This window comes from Idiotropiscis lumnitzeri, chromosome 14, assembly GCF_059441095.1.
Source record: "Idiotropiscis lumnitzeri isolate Australia: NSW breed Sydney's pygmy pipehorse chromosome 14, RoL_Ilum_1.0, whole genome shotgun sequence".
In the NCBI taxonomy this organism is placed as follows: Eukaryota; Metazoa; Chordata; class Actinopteri; order Syngnathiformes; family Syngnathidae; genus Idiotropiscis; species Idiotropiscis lumnitzeri.
The window spans coordinates 7,936,009-7,960,344 of NC_142404.1; the positions used below are offsets into that span (position 1 = coordinate 7,936,009).

The window sequence follows — 24,336 nt, forward strand, 5'->3', positions numbered from 1 at the left end:
CATGAATAGTCTGGGTGGTGCTAAGATAAATTGTGGGCATTCCATGTCAAATCTGGCTTTGTGTTTATTACACCCTCTACTTATGCGCAATTTCCTCTTCAAATCCTGTTTGAGTTCTGCTGTCCCTCCTGTGCAATGGTCAGCGAAACCTTTTGCTTAAAATAAAAAATCCTTGTAATGAGAAAAATCTCTCAAGTGTTGCAGAACGTTTTGCGAGCATTTGCGATGTTGAATGTACTCTGACGTGAACGCAATATTTGCTGCCTTCAAAAACACTTGCGATTGTTCGCAGCTCAATGGGATGGGGCAAAAGGCTACCATAATTTTTGTCCGGGTCCGTTTCGCGAGTTTGTGCTCTTGATTTAGTCTTGTAAAATGGCCAAATGTAGAGGTACCAACTATTTCGTGGGTGTATGAGTATCATTTAAGGAGCATTTTAATCTATTTTGAAGGACTTAAAAAAATCTTTATGGCAAACTATAAAGTAAACCAACTTAATTCTCACATAGCTTCTTTCTTGTAATAAAAAAATTCAATAAAATGACAAAAAGTGAAAATCTACATTATGTGAACATAAATGCAACCAAACACAAATCAACTTTCTCATTAACGGGGCTCCTCCTAAGCGTCTCTTAGTGTTAGATAATGAGAAACAATTGAAGTTACTCTAATTAGCAGTATGATAGGTGACATTTAAAAACTATTTAGAACCCTCAACAGCCTGATGATATTAATTGAGGCTGTAATAATAATCTTTATTAATCAGTAGCAAAACATTTAATGGACGTATCCCAAAACCAAAAATGACAGGGGATTGCACTTAACGTTGGTTTGCACTTCTGCAGTTTTGTGCTGTCCTTGAATTGTAATTTTTATACAGAGACCTTTGCAGTGGGGAAAAAAAAAAAGTTTTCTTTTTTTTTTTTTTTTTTTTTTTTTTTTTTTGATGGTTCAAACCCCTTGTTGTTAAAGGCTGGATTTTATACATGAACCTAGCATGAAATATAATACTGAGATGCTCATTGGTTTCATTAAAAACAGACGTGCATTTTTTGTCATACATTTGTATCGCCCACAATAGCGCTGATAGAAAGATTATAGCCCCATTCATAAAAGTAAAATCTGACGTGAACGTTGACATATTTAACGATCTAATGTTGGAAATGATAAAACCACCCATTTGGGAATTCATAGTGCAAACATAATTTGCGTTAGCGCAGCTCACAGAAAACAGGACGTTAATGAGCCTTTCAGTTGTGCAGTGAATCTTAGTGTGGCTGCGGACTCCCCCTTGTGGCCGAGGTGATGAAGTGCACCCGTGACGCTGTGCGTGCTGCAGTCGTGTTTGTTTCCGCCGCCGTCAGTAGCGACATCATGGAGACCAAACCAGTTATCACCTGCCTCAAGACCCTCCTCATCGTCTATTCCTTCGTCTTTTGGGTAAGTCAGTCCTCTATTCAAAAGTCCGTTGACGTGTGCGGCTGTTGGATTTTTTTTTATGTGCGTGGTGGTGATGAGGATGGTGGAAATGATGATGATGATGATGGTGATGGGGCGGCTAATAGCTGCAGCATCACCGATTGTTCGGATGTCGAAATGATCCGCCGTCGTTCGCCTGACACGTGAATGAATGACGAACTTGCTGCGAAGCTCGTCATTATTTTGGCGTCAAGCGGGCCCTCGACCTCGCGGACGACAAACGTCATCACCGTTCAAGTCAACAAATGACGTTGGTGACGGGCCAGGCCTGGTGCGCGAAACCTCAGCCGCACTTTCGGTGCCTGGTCAAAATGGTGTGTGCATGTATAAATACGATGCACACACTGTACTCTTAGACGCACCAATTATCATGCGAGCTTGCCCCTGTGTCGTGCGTGTTGCCATAGATACACGCATGGAGCACGTATGTTACTATTAATGCTGTAAGTGTGACTGGATATGACATGCATGAAAGACTAGATCATATGTATGAAGCACATATGTATGCATAATATGCATGCGAGCAAGTGTAGATGCATGTACAAAATGCACGTGACTCGATACGTGTGACGTGTGCAAAAATAGATATAAATGCACGTATGCCGTGTTTTATGCAACATGAGTAGATAAGTGAAGAAAGTCCGCGTTACTGTGGATATATTTGTAAGATTTGATGCATGTATGACAATAATGTATGAGGCAACTATTAACATGGATATAAAAAGTCTACATGCTGTGTTTAAATGGCAGATTTTATGAAAAAAAAAAAAAGAGAGACATGATAAATCATTTGCTCCTGAGATGGCCTGTAACCAGTAAAGTGTCATTGAAAAAGTGAAATTCTAGGGGAAAAATAGCCCCAAAGCTTGATGCAGCCACCACCATACTCCACTTCGGTATAGTGGTGTTCAGAGAAGTGTTGTTTTGCGCCAAACTTCATTGATAGGTGATTGGTGCCACGTGTACTAAACAACTATCCAGAAATTATTTCAGCTTTTTCAATGTTACTGTCGGGCCTCACTCATTTGCCATATTTTCTGCATTTGATGATGACTCTTTGTGTTCTGTGGCATCTTTAATCCTTTAGAAAATCTTTTGTACCTTCCCCCTGACTGATACTTTTAAACAAAATGATCCCTGTGATGCTCTGGAAGCTCTATGTCGATCATGGCCTGTGCCGTAAGATGTGACTGCAAAAATATCAGTAATAGCCAAATAAGACAGCTAGGAGAACTTTATTTTGAGTTAATCAGAGGCATTGCAAATGGTGGCAGTCTGCTGACTTGCATTTTACAAATGTTTTAACGTGATTGGTTAATTCTGAACACAGCCACGTCCCCACTTATAATGTTTGGTCACCCAGCTCTAAATTTCACCCACTGGCCCCCCCTTCAATTCCAAACTTTTGGGTCACAACATTTAAAAAAAATAGTTTGGATATGATCTTGATCTTACTTGGCATTTGACTTTTTTGTATGCCTGGCCAGCCTTCGATAAAGCATCAAACATGAAGAAATTGTCGTTGTTCGGATAAAAAAAACACATGCTGGATAAAGACGATATATTTCTGCATTTACTCGCATGACGCGTGTACATCTGATTATTTAATACAGCTCTTTGAGATTCACATCTGTGTACGAAAAGTGCACATGTATATGAATAAATAATGTGAATAATAACCAGCTTTATTGCTTTTTAAAATAATAATTAACTATTAATACAATGAAGATAAAACATTTATTGACAATATTATGATTTTAAACCACGTTGTGTGACCACATATTGTTGGATTTAACACATGGAACTCCACACAACCTTTTTTATTTTTTCATTTTCAAGCTGATAAAAATTTTAGTAGTTGCAATTCTCTTCTGGCCGCTTGTGCCATGCAAGTATGATGTAAGCGCAAGCAATGAAGTCAATGCAAGACTTTTACCAGCGGTGACAACCACTATGGTGACTTAGTGTTCCGAATAGTATGGCTGAGACGTGCTGGCCTCCATGCAGCCATGTGTCCATGTCACCAAGCTTTTATATTTAGTCGGATCGGACATTCGCACTCCGAGACGTCGGCGGCTTCGGATTTCGCATGCGTAGAGAGATCGCTGTCAGTGGCTCGTTTTTCTGAGCCACGGAGGTCGAGGCTGGCCGAGCTCTTGAGGCCCCCGACGCCGGGCCTCGCTTTTCACTGTCATCGGCTCGCAAATAATGTGTCGAGTGTGAATAGCTTGGCTTGTTGTACGTCTCGCACAGATGGAGCAGGTGGTGCGTCGTGTCCTCGCCAGCACATTTTGTCATCGCACCTCCTGCTTTCTTTATTAGGAGGGAAGAAAGCTGACCTCCTTTAAACTCTCTGACCGAGATGGCCAGCGTGGTGTTGAATTTCAAACAAAAGTGCAGTGGGGGTTGGGCAGAGAGATGGGGGGGGGGCGGGGGGAAGTGTGCGGCTCCCAAGCTGTTTGGAATTCACAAGCCAACATAACAAGTTGAGAAGCCCTCGTATCCTCTTGGACTTGATTTCCCGTTGGGCCTTGAAAATGAACGTTCCCAACAAGCCACTTGTGTGCAGCGCGGACAGGAAGCAGGAAACAATTTATCTGCAATCACCAAGGCCATAAACAGAACAGCGAAAGCAGCATCATCAAGAGAGACGATTCGCCCTCTCAGAGAATCACCATTTATAGATGAAACTTGTTATATAGCGAGACAACACATCCGCGAGCAGCCACGCCTCTTGTTAACTTGAGATTTTCCATTGCCTCTCGTAGCACTTCACCATCAAAGCAAAGGAATGGGCAATCGGAAACGTTCATTTGATGAATAATTCATCAATTGTTGATTTTATTGATTTTTACTGGCAGAAAAAAATATAAATAGTGAGCCCCACTTTTGCACCCAGCGCAAGTGTAGCGCAAAGCGCGGTCTAGCTGCTCACGTGAGTGGAATTTTCTTTCTTTTGATATTTTCGCAGTACATGCCGTCAAAAACAGGCGTTTGCGCCGTTGTAGGAGTGAACACAGCCAACTTGCTTCTCTAGTCAATGGAAGCGGCTCCTTATTCTCTTTAAATTCAGTGCAGGATCCGCAGAGAAACTGATGCAGAAGATCAAAGAGCGGCGGGTATGTAGGAACCTCAACCAGTAGTGACCGCCTTCCACCCTGATCGTCTCTGTGTGACTCCCCTTGCCACCACCAGCGGGAATTAAAAAATATAATAAAGAAAAATATTAATATTGTGTTAAATTGATTTTCAATCGATTCTGAAAATTCGATGCGCGGTGTTGTCATATTTATGAATGCAATATGATAACATGCACAGTGGAGCTCAGAATGTGTCTGCCTGCACCTCGATCAAATCCACCAGAATCGCGTATCACATTATTGTAACTGGTCGCTACAGAGTTTTCTTAAATAGACGCAATTACTCATTAGGTGCACTTCTGCTCAAAGATGCCTCTATTTTTTTCCACAAGTAAAAAAAAAAAAAAAAAAAAGCATGGTCACCTGATTGACATGTCTGCAGAAAGTGTGCAGGAAATTCAATCCCGTATGTCGTCTGAAAATTATTTTCCAAAGCAACAATACCCATTGTGTACAGCGACAGTGTTAATCTGCTATTTATAAGACGTGTGAGTCATAAACGGTCAAAATGAAAATGCTATTCTAAAGACATTTTGGGGCAAAATCCTGCAGAGTGCATTTTTAATAGGCTATTATATTAGCGCTATTACATTTTTTGTAATTTTTTATTTTTTTATTTCTACACATTTACACAGCACAACATAAGACAAAGATAATGACATTCAAATACGCCCCTCTAAAGAAATGAAGCTAAAATTTGTCTGATTTTTCTCTCTCTTGTAAAGTTAAACACTAAAGGCAGAAATATTGTAATTAATATGTTAACTGTTGTAAGCATTCTAATGAAGACCAAATTAGATTTTATTTTCTTATCTAGTTTTGTAATTAATCGGCCAATGTTGTTTAATATACTATGAACGCCTCAGTACTAATTAATAGCAATGTGTAAAATACTGGAACTGTTGCACTAATACACAAGTATTTGCTGTGTTTTGATCGTATAGTTGCACTTTGCTTTGTCTGGCGACAGCCTTAATCGTCTTATCATGTCAACACTCATCTAGAAGCCTTCGCCCTTGTCTGCGCTCATGTGTCGATAAGAAAACATGCATGCGTGGCTGTTAAACAGCTGTATAAACGCTTGTTATTCTCACCCCTGACCCTCTGAGATTGAAGTGCAATGATCCCTTTTTTTGGGGGGGGTCGTTCAGCCAGATTCTCAACATGCAGGCCGGAAGGCTGGCGTTGAAAACAACCTCCGGCGTCGTATGATTTTGAGCTCGCGCTCTGCCAGCGGAGCAACAGTGTAACCGGTGTCAGCGACCTGCACAAACTAGTTTGGATGGAAATGAAGTACAGCGGCCCCTGCGAAGCCAAACGGCCCCAAAAGCAAATGTTGTGAGACTACAATTCAGTGACACATACTCCCTGACACTTACTTTACTAGAACACGGGGCATTTACATTATCAAACGTCCTGTAGTAATTCTTACTTTCATTTGGCTGTTTTTTTTCTCCTAAAATAATTTTAATTAAAACAATTGATCCACTTGTATTAATGTTTTAAAATATACCCCAAAATTAAATTGTGGATTTATTGTAAAGTAATAAAAGTTAGCAAAATGAAAAGATTACACAATAAAAGGATTTTGGTATTGCCACCACCCCCCTTTGTAATGGTATGCCCCAGTCGCAGGTGGGAGGCGGGGCTTAGATGATGTCAGAATAAGAAAATACTGGCACGCTTGAACGCTCGCTGCTGTCTCATGTCGCCTCATACACAATTAGTTGGTAATGGCGCCTTTGACGAGATCCGAGGCAATTTTTGTCGTTTGCCCGTTTCGTGAGAAGGTTCATCACACGCACGAGGGCCGATTCGTCGGCCGGACTTAAATCAACCTCCCCCTTTGTTAATCGAACCCTTTTTTTTTAAATTTGTGTCATTTTGGATGTTTCTCTCTATTTTTGCGGCTTTAAAGACCAGGTTGACCGATAGCCAAGAGGGGAACCATTCTCAGGAAAGGAGCTGCCACTGTTCCAGTCTCGCTGAATCATTTTCCGTCAGAGCCGAGCTCGTTTTTTTTTTTTCTCTCTCTCCCTCTCGCCGAGGTTTGAGGGAGACATTTTGTACAGACGTCTCGCTGTCAAGTTGCGTTGACAGCGGGAAGGCAAGCTGCCTGCTCTTGCAAGGTTTTGGATGACGGCCCGCCGTCGCCCGGGGGTGGATCATCGCCGTCGTCAGCGGGCCCTCCGCCCCTCCCACCCCTCGACAACCGCCACCCCACCTCCCCCTGCCCTGTGCCGGGAAAGACGTTCCCAGCCGAGACACGCACGCCGCCGCTTCATTCAGCTGCCTCGCACAACGGCGTTCTTTTATCCGCTGCCTTCATTTGAAATGCTAAGAGCGGTGCAACAGGCGGAAGCGTCTCGCGGCGGATCAAAGCGACGCCTTTGATGCGCCGCCATTCTCTTTCTCCGTTATTCACGAGGCAGGTGATCGCTATCCTGCACGCAGCATAAACGCATTCCCCGTCTCTAATTGCCCCCCTTTCTTGTTCCACCTTGATCCGCCTCCATGCTGCCCGTCTAGAGGGAGTTGGGGGGTGGGGGGGGGGGGGGTCTTCCCTTTCCTGCTCACGCCATCATTTTACACACTGATTCCCAACCAAGGTACTGCGGCACACTAATCTGCCGTGATTAGGGGTTTAACAAATCTGTTTTTATTAAAAAGATTTGTACGGAAGTGTGGAACTGCCAATGTGGTGTCAACAGTTTTGACTGGACTTTCTTTCAAACTTAGCAGAGGTGTTCGAACATCTTGATAAATTTGAACGTTAACCTGTGGCATAATGGGGAAAAAAAACTATTTGTAGCATTTAGTCTACATTTTACCAATACATTCAAACTACTTTATTGGTATCAAATCATCAGATACAACTTTTAAATGCTCTTTTATCGGATGACAGAACCAGTGAACCCTCGCTATTCAATCGGGATGGGGACCGAGCTCAGCTGAATATACAAAAATAATTTGGAATTATATATAGACAAAACATTATCGTAAAGCATCAACACCATACATCTAGAATGTACACGGCCATGAACCTATGTAACGTAAACAACCACATTTAGTAGTTAAATTATTCAACACAACCAAACCACCTTCACATGAGGCGCCAATAATATTGGCTAGCATACTCGCGTAAAAAAGATGATGTCACACATGAGTAAACTGTTTTGGTTTGTTGCTGTACTCTGTGTTATATGTTTAATGTAAAATGGATGTCCACTCTGAACGCCTCTTCGTATCCCACACAACAGATCACCGGCGCAATCCTGCTGGCGGTGGGAGTATGGGGCAAATTGATGCTTGGCCCGTACATCTCGCTCATCGCCGATAACTCCACCAATGCTCCGTACGTGCTCATCGGCACCGGGACGGTTATCGTGGTTTTTGGCTTGTTTGGATGCTTCGCCACATGCAGAGGAAGCCCATGGATGCTGAAGCTGGTAAGAAGCACCCAACTCACCAAACGCAGCGCGTTAGCGTGAGTTCGCCATTTTGGATTGTTTTTTGACTGGGAAGTTACTATATATTGCTGCGAGTGCGTAGGTGTAAAAAAAAAAAAGTTGTAGCACTCGAGTGCTACCATTCAGGATGTTGTAGATGTTTCTCTTTTCCAACACACCTGATTCAAATGATCAACAACAGGACTGGTCATATGAATCAGGTGTGTTGAATGAGATTGGCAATTTATTATATGTATTATGTACTGTTTTATGTATATTTATATATTCATATTTTGACCAATATTCATATTTTAAGGCCGATGCCCATTTCTTGCAAAAAATAGGATCTTGGAAAATCGGAAAATAGTCTTTCCACGCGAACAAACTTGTCTCACAATATGCATCATTAATCGTCTAAAGCTGTACATTATGCTGCCGTCGCCCTTTGTAGTTAGGACTGATAAAGAGTTGACGTTAAATGTCAACAAAAACGAGCTGAAATACTTAGGGTTTTCCTTCCTCTGCTTTCAGATTCACACCAAAATTGTGTGCCACCATCTAGTGGTTGACATTGGAATTACACCCAAAATAGATTTGATGGCGGAAATAATAGTGACAAACTGGACCAAAAAAATAAAATAAATTATTATAGAATTTCTCATTTTCAGTGGTGGAGAATGGCACTGCGTCATCCTAAAGAACTGTTTGCAGTATTTTGACGTCACTGAACCATCTCACCCAATTGCCCAGAAGCTCTCAGAACTGTCATTATGTTGCTGTCCAGCAAGTGTTTCTCAGTCGTGTTCTTTCTCCCTCCGTGCAGTATGCCATGTTTCTGTCGCTGGTCTTCCTCGCCGAATTGGTGGCTGGGATTAGCGGATTTGTCTTTCGCCACGAGGTCAGCGTACATTTCATTTCAGCGCCATTGCCTAAAAGTGTCAATCCAGAGCCATTCATGTTGTGATGACGTGTCGCAGATCAAGGGAACGTTCCACAGGACATACACCGACGCCGTCCTCAACTACAACGCTGAAGACGAGGCAAGCCGCGCTGTTGACAACCTGCAGAACAGAGTAAGCCTCACATACAAAAAACCAGTCAGGTGTTTTCGAAAGGCTTCATAGTTTTACTTGATTTTAATTTGAAGATCAACTCATCGTGCTTGCTTACGAGTAAATCAATTTACCGCAAATTAAGTTAAATGAGCAGATGCTTACATAAATACGCACTAAACACTTTGTATATTCAAGAATTACGCACTGCGTTGGACAGGTGCGTCCAACCGCGGTCCTTGAGGGCCCTTATCCATCATGTTTTAGATGTCTAACTCCTCCAACAGACCTGATTCAAATGATCAGGATCGTTTTCATTTCTCAGAGCTTGCTGATGAGCTGATCATTTGAATCAGTTGAAAAAAAATGACAAAACTCAAAACAAAACAAGAAAAGATGGCCAATACGCATTTTCCGACTTTAATGCATTTGGTGCGTACGTGCAATTGTAGCTGCGCTGCTGCGGCGTGTACAACTACACCAGTTGGTTCGGCAGCGTGTATTATCCATCCAACGGCATTCCAGCCAGCTGCTGCGTGAACTCCTCGGACTGCAACCCGCTCGACCTCCGCAATGCAACCGTGGCCCCCAACAAAGTTTATCACCAGGTCAGCGCTGCGTTTGAGTTTCACACACACACACTGCATGGGATGTTTCACTGTTGTCGTGTGTGTGCGTGCGCAGGGCTGCTATGAGCTCGTCACTTCGTTCATGGAGACCAACATGGCCATCATCGCAGGCGTCACCTTTGGCATCGCCTTCTCACAGGTAACATGGACAAAATAAAGAGGACGTTAATAAATACCCCCGTTTTTTTTTAAGCGTTTGAGAAATGGGATGTATTATTTGATTGCACATAAAAGGGGGCGATTGATGAGGATTTTTTAAAATGCCTATCCAGATATTTGTCAGAATAATATTATGATAACCGATTAATCACACGATTAATTTAAAAATTATATATGGGATAAAATAATATTTTTTGATCCCATTTCATTTTAAGTACAGTTAACCGCCGCTATTAGAACCTATTGCCGATACACCGCCATTTATTGAAGAAAATATTTTTGGGGAAAACTTATCTGCCTTATGTTTTTGTCTATTTATATTTCCCTTGATCTTGTTTCATAAATTTGTAGGTATTTATTCTTTAATTTTCTTTTATTTACAGGTTTAGCTAATTTATGTAGCAACTATAATTCAGTATTTACTTAAATTAATCATTCAAAATGTGTATTTACTTTTATATAAAAACGTGCATATTGATTACCTCGTTTTTTATTAGAACTCATTTCACTTTTTTTTTTTTCGGAAAACATATTCATTCTTTTACATTCTTTTCTTTTGTGTGTTTTACTTGAACTTTCTTTTTTGTTTTTGTCTGTTTCAGCTTATTGGCATGTTGCTGGCCTGCTGTCTTTCCAGGATCATCACAGCGAACCAGTATGAGATGGTGTAACTGACACATGACAGGTGCGAATGGTGGTGGGGACTTTTATAAAAACAAAATAAATCAATGAAAGCAATTCTGTTGTCTTTTCAGTGAGAAAAAGAGAAGATCACAAAAAAAAAAAGACACCGGGAGTACTTTCTTTTGTTGAGTCACGTTAAAAGCGTTCATTTTTTTCCTCCCTCCATCTCTCTTCCTGTAATGTGTACGTCATGTACAACATTTCGGATCACGTAAGCATCATTCCCACTCACCGCTCTGTGTGCCACACAACACATTGTCACGCTGGCACTGACTGCACTAAAGGCTTGCTTTTTGCACACATTGACACTGCATTAACGCCCCAGTGCTTTAATAGATGTAGGCAATTTGTTTTAGACGTCACCATTAATACGGGTACGGGACTTCATTTTCAAGGAGACAGAATTAGACACTTATTTAATCTGCTGTCGGGCACTAGGGGGTGCTGTTGCACTGCGGTCTTTTTTTTTCTAGCTCAATTTGTGAGGACACGGGATTTTCGCAGGAGTTGTACTGGGGTATTAGGACCACACCTAGAAGAAAATCATACAGTTGTAAAGGAGGAAAAATACTTTTGAAGCTACCTTTTACATTTTGGATAAAGAAATGAGTAACACTTTTTATTGTCATTTAAATTTTATTCTTGGAAAGACTTTTGGTTTTAATTATGACTTTCATGTATTGGGGATTTTTTTTCTTGTAATTGTAATTTTTCTCCTAGTTTTGAGACTTCATTTTCATAAAATATGAATAAATAGGAAAATTTAAATTTCCTTTCTCATAATAATCTTTGAAAATATAAAATCCCATGTTCTGACTTTATTTTTGAAAAATTACTACTTTTCTCACATAACTTGTATCATGAAAATGTTCTCATGATTATTTCTTAAATGAATATTAGTTTTCTTCTCAAAATTATGACTTCCCTTTTCCTTCTAATACTATGAATTTACATTGAACTTTAACTCACCTTACTTTTTATTGTCATATTAACTGTTTTTTTTAATCTGTAGATTTGATACAATTTACAACCTTTTTAAATAACTAAACTTAATTTTCATAAAAATCATCACTTTTCTCTTCAATTACCTCTTTGTTTTTTGTCAAAATGTAATCTTCAAACCCACCTCCCCTAACATTAGAAAATTATTGTCTGAACAATTGTTTTTTTTCCTCATATTAATCTGACTTTCTTTGAAAATGAATATTTTCATAATAGTTGATATTTAGTCTTGTTTAAAAAATCACACCATTTCATTTTCTGAACATTTTGACTTTATTTTGTAATAATAGACATACATTTTTCACTTTTGTCAAAGAAAAATTCAGATTTTCTCCCAATATTGTAACTGTGTTCTAGTACGGGATAATAATTTGTCCTCATGAAATGACATATTTTTCTTGGAGTCTACTGACTTTATCCTTCTAACGTGAAGACCTTGTTGCTTGCAATGTAACACGACATTTCAATAGAAGTTTGATCCTCAAAGTGACATTGTTGTGTGTGGCGCATCAACAGGCTGCCGCTTTCATTATCATCATCATATCTGTAGATATGTACTGTAAATGTAATTTATAATAATAATGATGATGTAATGTTTTATTTTAATATGCTAATTGACTGTGTTTAATCTGCTGTTTAGCTGTAAAGTATTTGTTTGCACTGACTAGGAACTAGTAGTGGCTGATGTTCTAATGTACCGTAGACTTTTAGTGAGGTTTGGCATTACAGCTTCAAAAAGTGATAATTTTTTTTAACTTCTCCGAAACCTTTCACCTCTGTTTTCCTTTTTATTCAGTGGTTGTTGTGTTCTATTTGGAATTTAATGGTGGCTTTTGTTTTTAACTATTTGTCGTTGTACATTGCTTTGAGTACATGTATGTTGTTTTATCTTGTAGATACTAAACAAAAAAAAAAACTGTAATGCCATCCAGCTTGCACATGGGTTCACCACACACACAGACACACGCACACTCAAAAACACCATACTGTCTAATATCAAAAACGTCACCATCAGTGGTCTTATCAATAAACTGACAAAATGGAATATTTCTTTGTTAAAGCTTGGTCATTGCTTGAATAATGTGATTATTTATTTGGGGGGATAAGACTGACAATATTTATTACATCTAATTTAAATTTGAAAACTTTAATATGTAAGATTGCTGGTATGTCCTAGGAAGAAAATTATATATGAATTATATATATATATATAATATATATATATATATTATATATATATATATATATATATGAAAGTTATATGCATTGTTTTATTGTGTATTTTCCCATCATTTTAAATTGTATACTAATAAACTAATATATAGAATGCAAATATGTGTCAAAAGATGTTTTTCAAAATATATTCAAATGTGTATTTTATACAGCATCCAATTTGAAAAAAAACAAAAAAACTGCACGGGTAATGTTAAGTGACTTTACATTCATGGCTGCTTCATTCAGGGGCGGTGCTACATGGACCATGGCCACCCACTCGTTGGGGAATTTTTGTTGTGATTTTTCTGGCCATTACACATGGATGCAGTATTTTTAGACCCCTTGATACTCTGCTGCAAGTTATATTGCCTGTATATTTAAAGTAACAATTTAGAATTGAGGTTCCAACATGCCATCTACCCTCGAGTACAAGCGGCTTGTATCATCGATATACAATTGATCTAAATACAAACTTTATAATAATGTGTATTATGAAAAGAACGTTGAATTCTTACAAAGTCAATCAAAAATCATTACTTTCACTCTATTGCGAGTGACCACTGTTTTGCTTGCAAAAGTCATTGTATATCATACCATCCACAGTCATGGTTTCATGAAATAAAATGCACACATATACCAAGCTTACTTGTTCCTATTTTGCATTTTATTTCGGCAAACTGTGGATGGAATGAATGGATGGTATTGAAATATTTATAGACTCACCTCCCCCCCTCCCTCACCCAAACAAAGAAAAAAAGAAAATTGCGGCAGGACGGATGTAGGGCCCCCGGGCCTGCAGTTCGACACGTGTCATTGGGAATCAAAGCGAAGCAGCCGATTGCATGTAGTACCGCAGCCGTGCGCTTGGAGGCGCTGCGGCTTCAGGGGAAAACGTAACGTCCAAGTGACAGCGAACAGCGGAGAGGAAGCGAGCAAGCGAGCGAAGGAGACTCTGCGCGACGCGGCCTGCATCCGTAATAAGGTCGGCAAAGCGGCGAGATGATGGGAAGGAGAGGCTATTACTCGGCGAAGCCCGGGCTGCTCGGGTTCGCTGCAACCTCGTTACACAAATTACCGGCGGAGCGGCGCGGCAGTGGGTCCGCTAATGGAGCGTGAGTGCCGCTGGCTTCCGCCCCCCAGCCCCCCAACCGCCGCCCCCGCCCTTCCCTTCCCTTATCGCCCCCCCCCCTCCCCTCACCCCACCCCCGCCTGATAGAGGCCAGAGGGAGACATCCACCGGGGAAGCGCTATTAGTCTGTCTTTTAATGTCTCACGCGCGCACACGCCAGCGCAGCGGCCAGTTTTAATCAGCACCAGCATTACAATGAAACAAATGTACGGTTAATTTCAGTATATGCTGGTGAGCATTTATGGGGAAAAAGGGTGAGTGTTCAACTACGTTTGTCTCATTAGCGAGGGACGCCATTTAGGCTAACAACTTCAATGTTTTCTCGTCATGTAGTATTTCACCTATTTGCATACTTTGTGTTACCTTTCCTGTTAGTTGATGGAAAACATACTTCCCAATAGGCAGCAGTTTGGCAAACAGTGAACTGTTCATCAAAAAAGAGGCTTCAAAGCTGTTAAATGCCTCTAACAGAAGTACTGTCAAACTAAACTGAAAACAAGAATTACACGTAAAATCAACTAAGCAACTGCCCCCCCTAAAAAAAAAGGCTCCGCCAGCTATACAATGGAAAGTATCACTGATATGTTAACAATTAGCATCAATAGTCGTGGTCGACTAATTTTTATACTAAGACTTTTACGGTAGTTGTGAAACTATTCAGCATTTCTTTCTGCATGATTGTTTTATACTGCCCCCAGTGGCCAAGGCAGGCACGCCTAAGAAGCAGTACAATTAAATGGATTGCAGTACTTTTTAATTCTTACCATTCTATTTAATTGTTATTTCTCCATATTTTTCTTAAGTACAGGATCATAGAGTGCTATATTTCTTATTCACTACACTTAAAAAGTTGCTGTGGTTTTTTTTTTGGTTTGTTTTTGACTCACAAATACATTTGGATGTACTCGTAAATATGTTTGAACATACTTGGCCACTGAATGCTAAAATCTAGCTTTTTTCCTCATAATGCCACAGGATTTTGACTTGTGCAGGCAAAAGTAAAAATGCTATGTCTTTAGCATTTGGCTTACATTATACCATCCATTATCTTCGAAAGTTAAATTAGTAAATATTGTTTATTCGTAATTGTTATGACTTTATTATTTCTGCAATGCATGATTCTGTGCTGCATCCCCTCCCCCCCATATTGACACAGTTTTTGCATATACCCCATAGCATAATGGAAAAGATGCAGAATGAAAATCTTGCATTGCAGAAAGATTAATAAATAAGATTAAAAAAATAAACAAAATGTACTAATTTCAAACATATTTGTATAAAGTGGGCCAAATTAAAAAAATAAATAAATAAAAAAACAATTGCGCATGTGTACATCAATATCCTGTGACATTCTGGGCAAAAAATGCAACGCTTTTTGCATTTAGCTTATAACTACATACGAATGTATTTTCAAATACAATCAGACATATATACCAGTCAAAAATATTTACTCCACATTGCAATTCCAAACTTCTGTACTAACTCACAAAAACAGCGAATGAGGGAGTTATTCAACAAATAACAAAGGATAGAATAAAAATGAACGAAAAAATGCAAATTGTCAAATCAATGAAAGCCAAATCTTTGGACCATTTAAGTGATACGGTATAGTTTGGCACTCCACACCTGTTGATCTCTAACTCCACAATGGTTGCGAATCAATTCTCTGTCAGAAAATGTTTTGTTTTTTCGCCACAGTACCATGTGCTGAATTTGATGGGTTACTGCTCAACTTTCCCCTTAATGCGAAAATGGTGGCAAAAAAGCCTCATTTGATTCCGTTTTCCCTAAGTGTGCGACAGCTCGAAGAGGCTGATGTTGTGCAGACGACGTCTTCATTATTTAACGCCGCCATTACGTGTCGTTTAGCGACGTCCAAAGTGATGTAGCGGCGTCTCTTTGTGTTCATGTTGTTGTCGTTGCCTCTAATTGACGCTCGCGCCTCCGGCCTCCCCCCTTCACGAAACACTTTTCACCGATCGCGGCTTCTCGTCTGCGCCACCTCTGCCGCTTCCTCCTTCCCGCCCGCCTCTTTGAAGCCTGAGGGATGATGATGATGACACCCGGCGTAATCGCGGCACGACGCGACACGCTTAGTGAGAAAGCCTTCGAAACGCATGTGCCGGGTTCGGCGGTGTCGCATCCCCCCCGTGACAAGTGCAAAGGCTCAACGGAGAGGGGGGTGGATGTCAGCGAGGTGGGGTTTTGATTGACAGCCCTGTTGACAGGAGAGCACGGCTCGTGTGTTGATGGGCTCTCGGCTCAGGTGCAGTTCAAGACCACGAGACTGGATGAGAGGCGTTGCAGACGACGTTTGCCGGCTGTAATGGAAATTTAACACAGCGGGATGCTCCTTATGTGCTGACCACGATGTCTTGGTGAAGCAGCATGTGGCTCATTAGCCGATGCCGAGATGAAGCAGTGATCTGATAAATGCAGTCCACTGCATTGCAATGTCAATTTGAATTTGATTAATTGTTCAGCCCAACACGTATGGATTTTTACCTTGACCAATTTTTACGATGTGTGAGAGATCTCACGCATGATGACCACAAAATTGATCATCCTTGCATTTTCACATCACAATCACGATTACTGGAATTGGCTGATTACGATGTTGACCACACATGTAGAGATTTATTGATTGTAAATATTGATTAGGTTTTGAAACGCTTTATCATTTACCTAACCCTGTCAAAAACACAACTCGTAAATTTGGGCGAGAACAATCATTTAAGCTGGAACAACTTTAAAATATAAATTATTGACATTTATGGCAGTGCCCCACCAGATGGTACATTTTCATTGGGGAAAATCAATGCTCAATTAGTCTGCTGTTATTTTAGCAATGTTCTGAACTCCTCTTTCCATGCCAATGTTGTGTAGTGCAGAGTAACACTTCTAGCAAACCACGTGTTGTCCTTGAACATATTTAAGTGGTTAAAGTGACTCTACAGCTCCTCCGCTGGTTGCAGCTAGTAGTGCACTCATTTGGCCTCTATTGCTTGACGAAGTGTTAATCAACAATCAATCCCCCACAATGTATGGAATTGTTGACCATCAATTGGATGTGTGACCTCTCACCCATAAACTGACTTAATACGATTCCCTAATAATCTCTGAAAACTCCCCAGAAGCCAGTTTCCTTAGCAACATGACATTTGGTAAGCATGAAGAAACTCACAAAAAGTCTGACAAGTCATGCCTGAAAAAGACACAGGAAGTCTGCCATTTTGGTTTGAAGTGGCCATTAGAGAGTTTCTCAGTGCTGCTTGAAAAAAGAGCAAGTCTGGGACATTTTGTTTGATTGCTACCAAATTTGAACCATGTCCGGTAGAGACATATAGTCAACGCAATCATTGCATGTGGGCAGAGTGGCAGACAAGTTTGATGACTTGCCAGTAAATACTTAATAAATCACCTCCACAAGGTCACATCTTGTCTAAATGTCTTGTGTGTGATGAAGAGATTTAATGGCATCCACTACTGGGAGAATTGTAAAGAAGCAGTACCTTCAGATACTTGAATTCAGACCTCGATCCCAATTTAGACAAATTGGAGTTTATTATTATGATTCTTTAGAATGAATTACATTTTTGGTACTGTCAACATGGCCAAAAAACGCTGACATTTTAGCAAGCACATGTATCGTGGTTAAAAAGAAAATGGGGTCAGGAACACTGCTGCACAAACTCACTCAGTGGTGCCCCCTGGAAAATTGGCCAAGCAGCACAATGTCAATTGAATTCAACCCCCTTCCCAAAAAAATGTCGCACAATTAGTTTGTATGTCGGTTTGAATAGAATATTCTAGAGTGGTATTTTCCTTATTAAAAAAAACATACCATATCTTTTTTGGCTTAAACAGGTCTTTCTTTTCATTTCAGTCGGCACAGATGATTTGAGATACGGGTGTTTTGCATTACTAGCATGATCACGGAACGGATTAGACTTCTCAAAGAAGCATTGTTGTTGTAGTGATAAGGGGAATTTAGCAAATGTTTGACGCTATTTTTTTCATCAGATGGGAATGTTGACCTGTACTTGAGTATGTTATATTCAAGTTCTGATTTAGATTTCATTTATGGCTCACAATGAAACTATTTAGACACCTGTCATTTTCAGCAAGACTGCCAAGGTAGCAAGAACCTCCCCTGACTATTAAAAATACACACAAAACAATAAAAATCGGATGTAGGGTAATACATTCCATTCCTCACTGTTGACTAGTCATTGTAATAATAGTTGCAATCCAACTGGGCAGCAGTTGAAACTAACCGACTAAAATGTCTCAAGTAATAAAAATAATCAACCAATATTATACTCTGCTCATTCTTGTGACCTCGTTGACCCACAAAAATTAGGTAATCTGATTTGATTTGAGAGAAGTGACAAATGCTGAGAAAAGACTTCTGAGAAAGTGTACTCAGAGGAGAAACTCGCCCAGCAAGTTCGATTGACATTCTCCCTTTTCTTGCTCAGCAACAATTTTGCCGAGCTGATTCACTCGCGAGTATCTGGAACATGCTGTGCCCATCTTTCTGCTATGGGATTGTCGTATCGACCGCGCCGTCTGCGCTATGCCCTCCCTGCTCTGCGTTTATGTAACAGCCGACATACAGCGCTATTTTAAACTTCATTCACAAGAAGATGCCCCCCCCACACACACACACACAGTGAAAAACATGTTTTTATGTTGTGGACAACAGCTCAGATTTCAAACATGTACTTTATGCTTTTGCTAATTGTGGAGCGTTTCTAGTAAAGCATCCACTTGTTTACCAGAAGCTATAAATTAGCTACAGTGGGGTACAAACAGTTCATAGGTCATGGTCAGCAAGGCTATCAGGAGAACTGACCTACATTTGTCACCTAAATTCTAATATTTTTTCGATCCATCCATCCATCTTCTGTCCCGCTTCTCCTCACTTGGGTCGCGGGGGGTGCTGGAGTCTAACTCAACAACTCAACTATCTTCGGGCAGTAGGCGGGGGACACCCTGAACTGATTGCCAGCCAATTGCAGGGCACACAGAGACGAACAACCATCCGCACTCACACTCATACCTCGGGGCAATTTCGAGTCTTCAATCGGCCTGCCATGCATGTTTTTGGGAATGTGGGAGGAAACCGGAGTACCCGGAGGAAACCCACACAAGTACGGGGAGAACATGCAAACTCCACACAGGATGGCCGGAGCCGGGATCGAACCCACGCCCGATGCTGTCTCTCACTGTGAGGCCATCGTGCTAACCAGTCGGGCCACCGTGCCGCCCCATATTTGTTCTATGAAATCATATTAATCCTTTCCCACCAGTCTGTCTGTAGCGTTTCTTTTTGGATGGTAGATTTTGTCCAATCAGATTTCAGCCTATGTGTTGCCATGCACGTCAATCTAATCTGGGCATGGTTTTCCGACTCACTAGTGCTGATGTAATTTAAACAATGTTAAAAATTTGACTGTTTAACAACCAGATTTCAATTTGTTCTCACAAGGCCAGTGACCAGTCCCTTGACGTCCATATTTTTCCTTCCTCTGATTGGCTGGTCAGCGCAACAGCTGTTGCATCTCATTGCAACTTGAAAAACACACTCTGCACTCAAATACGTTTCGTAATCAGCATCTCTGGTGAGTATGATGTATTTTGTCACGTTACTCGATAAATATTGATTTTAAACTGCTCCAGATACTGTTTGTGGCACAGTGGCACACTGTGATAATGCGTTTTTGTATTAATTACAGTGTTGATAGTGTTGGTATTAAGAGGTGGATTAAGTCGGGTAAGTCCTCACTGAAGGCCCAGGCACCAAATGCACAGCCGTGGGTACACACATGCCGATAATTGGGCCTAAATTAAACCACATTCCCCCCTTCTGATCAAAGTCAGACAGGGCCTGATTCGCAAATGACTCTGAAAGATAATCAAAATTGATTTTTTGAATTTGAGGGTGCGTTAAAACGGATTTTTACTGCCTGATCGGCTTTGAAAATCTGGGTCAACAATCGTTAATGTCAGACCTGTTTGATATTTGTGATGAAAAATCCTTTGGTGTGTGGTCAACACCTCGTTTGGCTGAGCCACAGACTCCGTGATTGTTTGACACAAAGAGAGGAGCAGCTGGCTGTGTTGTTGTTTCACATCTGTTTTGGGGCTGAGGATTTGTGATTGTGTGTGGTGTGCTGTGCGTGTCAATATAAGAGCAGTAAAAACACACTTATGCATTGATTTTCTTTTTTCCTTTGGCATGTGTGTGGTTTGTCACATTTTAAAATATGATGGTAAAGTCAACTGTAATGGAGGGTATTGTTAAAAAAAAAAACATCTTTTACAAAAGATTTTTCACACAACATCCCAATTTTATCTTTTTTTTCTCCACCAAATGTTGCTTTGCTTTCTCAGCATCTGCAAGAGGCTGCATCAATGCAACAGCAAGGCGTTTTTGGCGACAGCAATGCAAATTCAAACATTTAACAATGCGTTTCAAAGTGCAGATTTTTTAAATTTATACTGTTTGCGTTTTGACGTGAGTGTTGCCTGATGAACATGCATGAACATTTACACTTTCTGTTGACAAACAACGCAAGATCGACATCAAGTAAAAACTTCCATTTTGGTAATTTATTTACAGTATACAACAACAGAAATTTAAGCATAAAAACATTTGCAGGTGTGCAAAGTGCACGGTTTTTAAAACAACACCATCAGCGTTTACATCCATGCGTCCATTTCCTGTCCTACTTCGCTTCACGAACGGAAAAAGGACAATGTATTGTACATGTCTTAACATTTGTTTGTCAATATAATGACTTTTAAAAACGCACCTCCAGCAAAGTAGATTGCACCACTAAAACTAGCAGCATAAGCACCTAATTTATATATCTTAAATATATTAAATGGATATTTTAAAAATCAATATTTTAAATTTTTTTTTAATGACAAAAATCTTCAAATAAAATGCATGTACTGTTTTTAATGGGTCATGTGAGCTGAGATACTTTTGATGATATTATCTGTATGCAAAGAAAAAAATATCCCTATACATTTTTTTAACAAGGCTCTTGCTGTGTAAATGTATCATTAGTGTGCTGGTGCACAAATTACTGTTCTCAACACATCTTAGGTATGTTGCTCATTCATCACTCAAAATATGAGATTATGTTCCTGCCAATTAGTTGACGGTATTGCCAATGTGTACTGGCAGTGCAGTGGAAGTGAGTCCCACACGTGAGAGTGTAACACAGAGGAATCTTCATTTGAAAAAAACTTGAGCGACGTGCACAGGGCCACAGACCGGAGGTTGCCCACCCGTCATAGGCCCTGTCCACCCACAAATGATACCACAACTTCTAGTCTGCAGTGTGCAATTGAAAGAGACACTATTCATGTGGTAATAAGATGAGCTGGTTATATAGTGTTGCTTAAAACCGGCCTAATTCGTATAACTTGTATGCGCTACATAAAATTAACTCAAATGGCTTCGAGTAGAGCACAGACCTACGCCAAGGCTGGCAATAATGGGAGGGATCCAAGGTTGGACAGTTTATTAATACATCAGATTGTGTGGTGTGGTGTCATTATTTCTCGGGGTACAATATCATTACATCAGGTTTTGATTTCAACATATCCATTCCTGCGAAATCACGGCATTAAGATGTTGTCAATGTTGTAGGCAAAGTGTCGCGATAACGCACTCACTTTGTTACGCTTATTTCTTAATTTGGTCGTTGTCGTTCAAGATTTGCTAAGAAGGGATGGAAAAAGTAACACAATTTCATCACTTGCAATTGAAAAATATCTATACCTTTAAATGGACCCTCATGGAATTTCACCTGTCACATGCAACCACTATGCATGGATTTGCAACAATTTTGTTTGTTGTGCACATCCATACAGAAATATAGTAAAATATAAAACATGTTGGCTGGGATGACTTGAATGCCATTCAGTAGAGTGCAGACCTCCCCAAGACTAAAAAAAATCTCTCCAATCTTCTAATTGATTTAACCACTAGCACCGACTTCTGCCAAGGTTGGAAAAAATACTTTCATATGGCTGATTTTTGTTTGTGGATTCATATACATTAGTATCCATCTATTTTATCTTTCTGTTAACGGGTGTGTGAGTTGGAGCCTATCATGGCTGACTTTAGGCACGACTCCACTGTAGGATTTCTACATAGTCACTTTTATCATGTTGAAAATACCAAAACAGAAACTGCGCCTTCGACAAATTGGCAGCGTTCTTTCTTGCATCACTCATCAAGCCTCACCCACCCTTCAATCATATGGGACGAGTTTTAATGAAATCATAAGAGCAGATTTGGCCATAAGCTCTTTCGGAAGTGCTTACATCATATGAATCAGCATCTTGTTTCAGAAACTTTTTTTGTAGTTATTGTATTAGCATTACAAGAAGTTTCGACACGTCCGTGCTAAAGTTTTGTTTTGCATATAGGAACGTCCCTGCTGCCTTTTCATTGGTCCGTCACTTATTCATCCCGCCTTTCTATTGGACAGAGAGAGTCGTGGGGTCTGATTGGCCACAGGGGATTTGCAAAGCAGGTGGCCTGATGGCTCGCTCATGAATATTAATATCTCGCTTGGCATTTCTCCCACGCACGCCTCAGTCTTGTTTGGAGAAGGTAGGCTGAGTTTACGCCATTATTGACTTGTCGCAAATAGAACCGAAACATTTCAAGGAAAGGTAGCTTTGGAACATAGGAAGAAGCGACGTGAGCGTGTGTTGTTTTTCCTTGGATTTCCCCGTACTTTTTTTTACGACTCGGCTGTCACTTCGGAGCCCCTCCTCACTTAGTTCTGAAGCTTCACGGTTGCACGGGTCCTGTTACAATTGAAGCCGAAGAACCGGACAAACAGGTCGAACCGTTAAGCGCTCACTCATCTCTATTTAAAGCCACAGGACATCCACTATTTAAGGAGTGAGCGGAAAGTTAGACGACAAACGGCAACCAAGCGGGAAACCAAGCAAACGTGCGCGGCCAACAGCGATCCTTAATCGGATACACAACCCGGAAATTAACCGCCCCTTCAACTATTGTCGGAAGTACAAGCGAAAGCTCAGCAGCGAAAATGATGCGACAGCTCCCCGAGACGCCCGCTCAGAAAAACTCCCTTTTCAACGCCATGAATCGCTTCCTCGGGGCGGTGAACAACATGGACCAGACCGTCATGGTGCCCAGTCTGCTGCGGGACGTGCCGCTGGGCGAGGACGCCGAGCTCTGCGGCCACAAGTCGGACCTGGACGAGGGCGACGTGGACATGTACAGCTACTACCAGCTGCTGAAGTCCATCCGGCGGGACATCGAGTGGGGATTGAGGGTCTCCCCGGTCGTCAAGGAGACGCCGCCACGGCTCACCCGCACCAACTCCACGGCCTCGTCGGCGTCCTTCGCCTCGTCACTGTCGTCAGCTTCGTCAGAAGACGACGAGTATGAGGAGGAGGAGGAGGACCTGCAGAAGCAGTTCCAGTACCACCTCGCCGGGCTCCAAGGGGTTCTGGGCAAGCTCACCACGCAGGCCAACTCCCTCACCAAGCGCTACAAGCAGTCGATTGGACTCTAGAAGCAGACAGTTTCTGTTAACAGAGGCCATTTCAAGTCCTTTGAGGGCCACTAAAGTTATGATGGAACAGGTGTTTGTTACTAATCTTGAGCGTTTGTGGGTTAAATGTTTTGCGGGGCTTTCCTCTGAGGGTTTGAAACTTGCAACACCTAAAGACCCATCCGTATTGTTATATTTTAACTTTGAAACTGGCTGAAGTGAAGTTTAAAATGACTAACCCACTAAGGGACGATGGAGGAAAAGATGGCTGCCTCACGACTTTTACAAGTACCTTGGGTGGTGGCCTACTGGATCGTACGATGTGTTGAAAGTGAATGTGACTCAATGCTTTAACAATTCTTTTTGCACTCATGGGCGTTGAGATTTTCCTTTGATTCGCAGGTGAAACATATTTAAAACTTATTTAATGTGTAATTTATTACCTCAGGGCGTGTGAATGTTTTGTTCAAAGAGCCCGAGTGGATGTGTGTGTGTGGTATGAATCGCCCATTTCAAGATGATTGTGTGCGTATGATCATGCAACTTCCGCACTGATGTCTTAAAATTAAAATTAAAAAAAAAAAAAAAAAAAAGGAAGGAGGCATGTGCTGCCTGTGACTTCCTCATTTTAAACTTTGGTCAATGTACTGGAATCAACTGATAGTTCTGCTTTGAGAACAATGACGGATTCCATGAGATCACTTTTATATGTCAACAATCTAACTGGATATGTGCCTAAAAGATGCGTTCTTTGCACACTTTTTCTACTGATATTTGATATGTAAAATAAAGTTTTGTATGAACTAATTACATTTGTAATGCATTTTTGACTGTTCAT

The 24,336-nt window shown here is 40.8% G+C and overlaps 2 protein-coding genes across 2 annotated transcripts; both read left to right on the plus strand.

Moving 5' to 3' along the window:
* The first annotated feature begins 1,292 nt into the window (after positions 1 to 1,292).
* Positions 1,293 to 12,639, plus strand: tspan7 (tetraspanin 7). Its single transcript, XM_088315623.1, has 8 exons — positions 1,293 to 1,440; positions 7,880 to 8,068; positions 8,892 to 8,966; positions 9,046 to 9,141; positions 9,573 to 9,728; positions 9,805 to 9,888; positions 10,511 to 10,593; positions 10,664 to 12,639. Exons 1-7 carry the CDS (start codon positions 1,306 to 1,308, stop codon positions 10,577 to 10,579), a joined length of 804 nt encoding a protein of 267 aa, XP_088171749.1. The 5' UTR covers positions 1,293 to 1,305; the 3' UTR covers positions 10,580 to 10,593; positions 10,664 to 12,639.
* Positions 12,640 to 22,538: 9,899 nt separating this feature from the next.
* Positions 22,539 to 24,305, plus strand: LOC148323291 (mid1-interacting protein 1-B-like). Its single transcript, XM_088315663.1, has one exon. It carries the CDS (start codon positions 23,028 to 23,030, stop codon positions 23,517 to 23,519), a length of 492 nt encoding a protein of 163 aa, XP_088171789.1. The 5' UTR covers positions 22,539 to 23,027; the 3' UTR covers positions 23,520 to 24,305.
* The last annotated feature ends 31 nt before the right edge of the window (positions 24,306 to 24,336 follow it).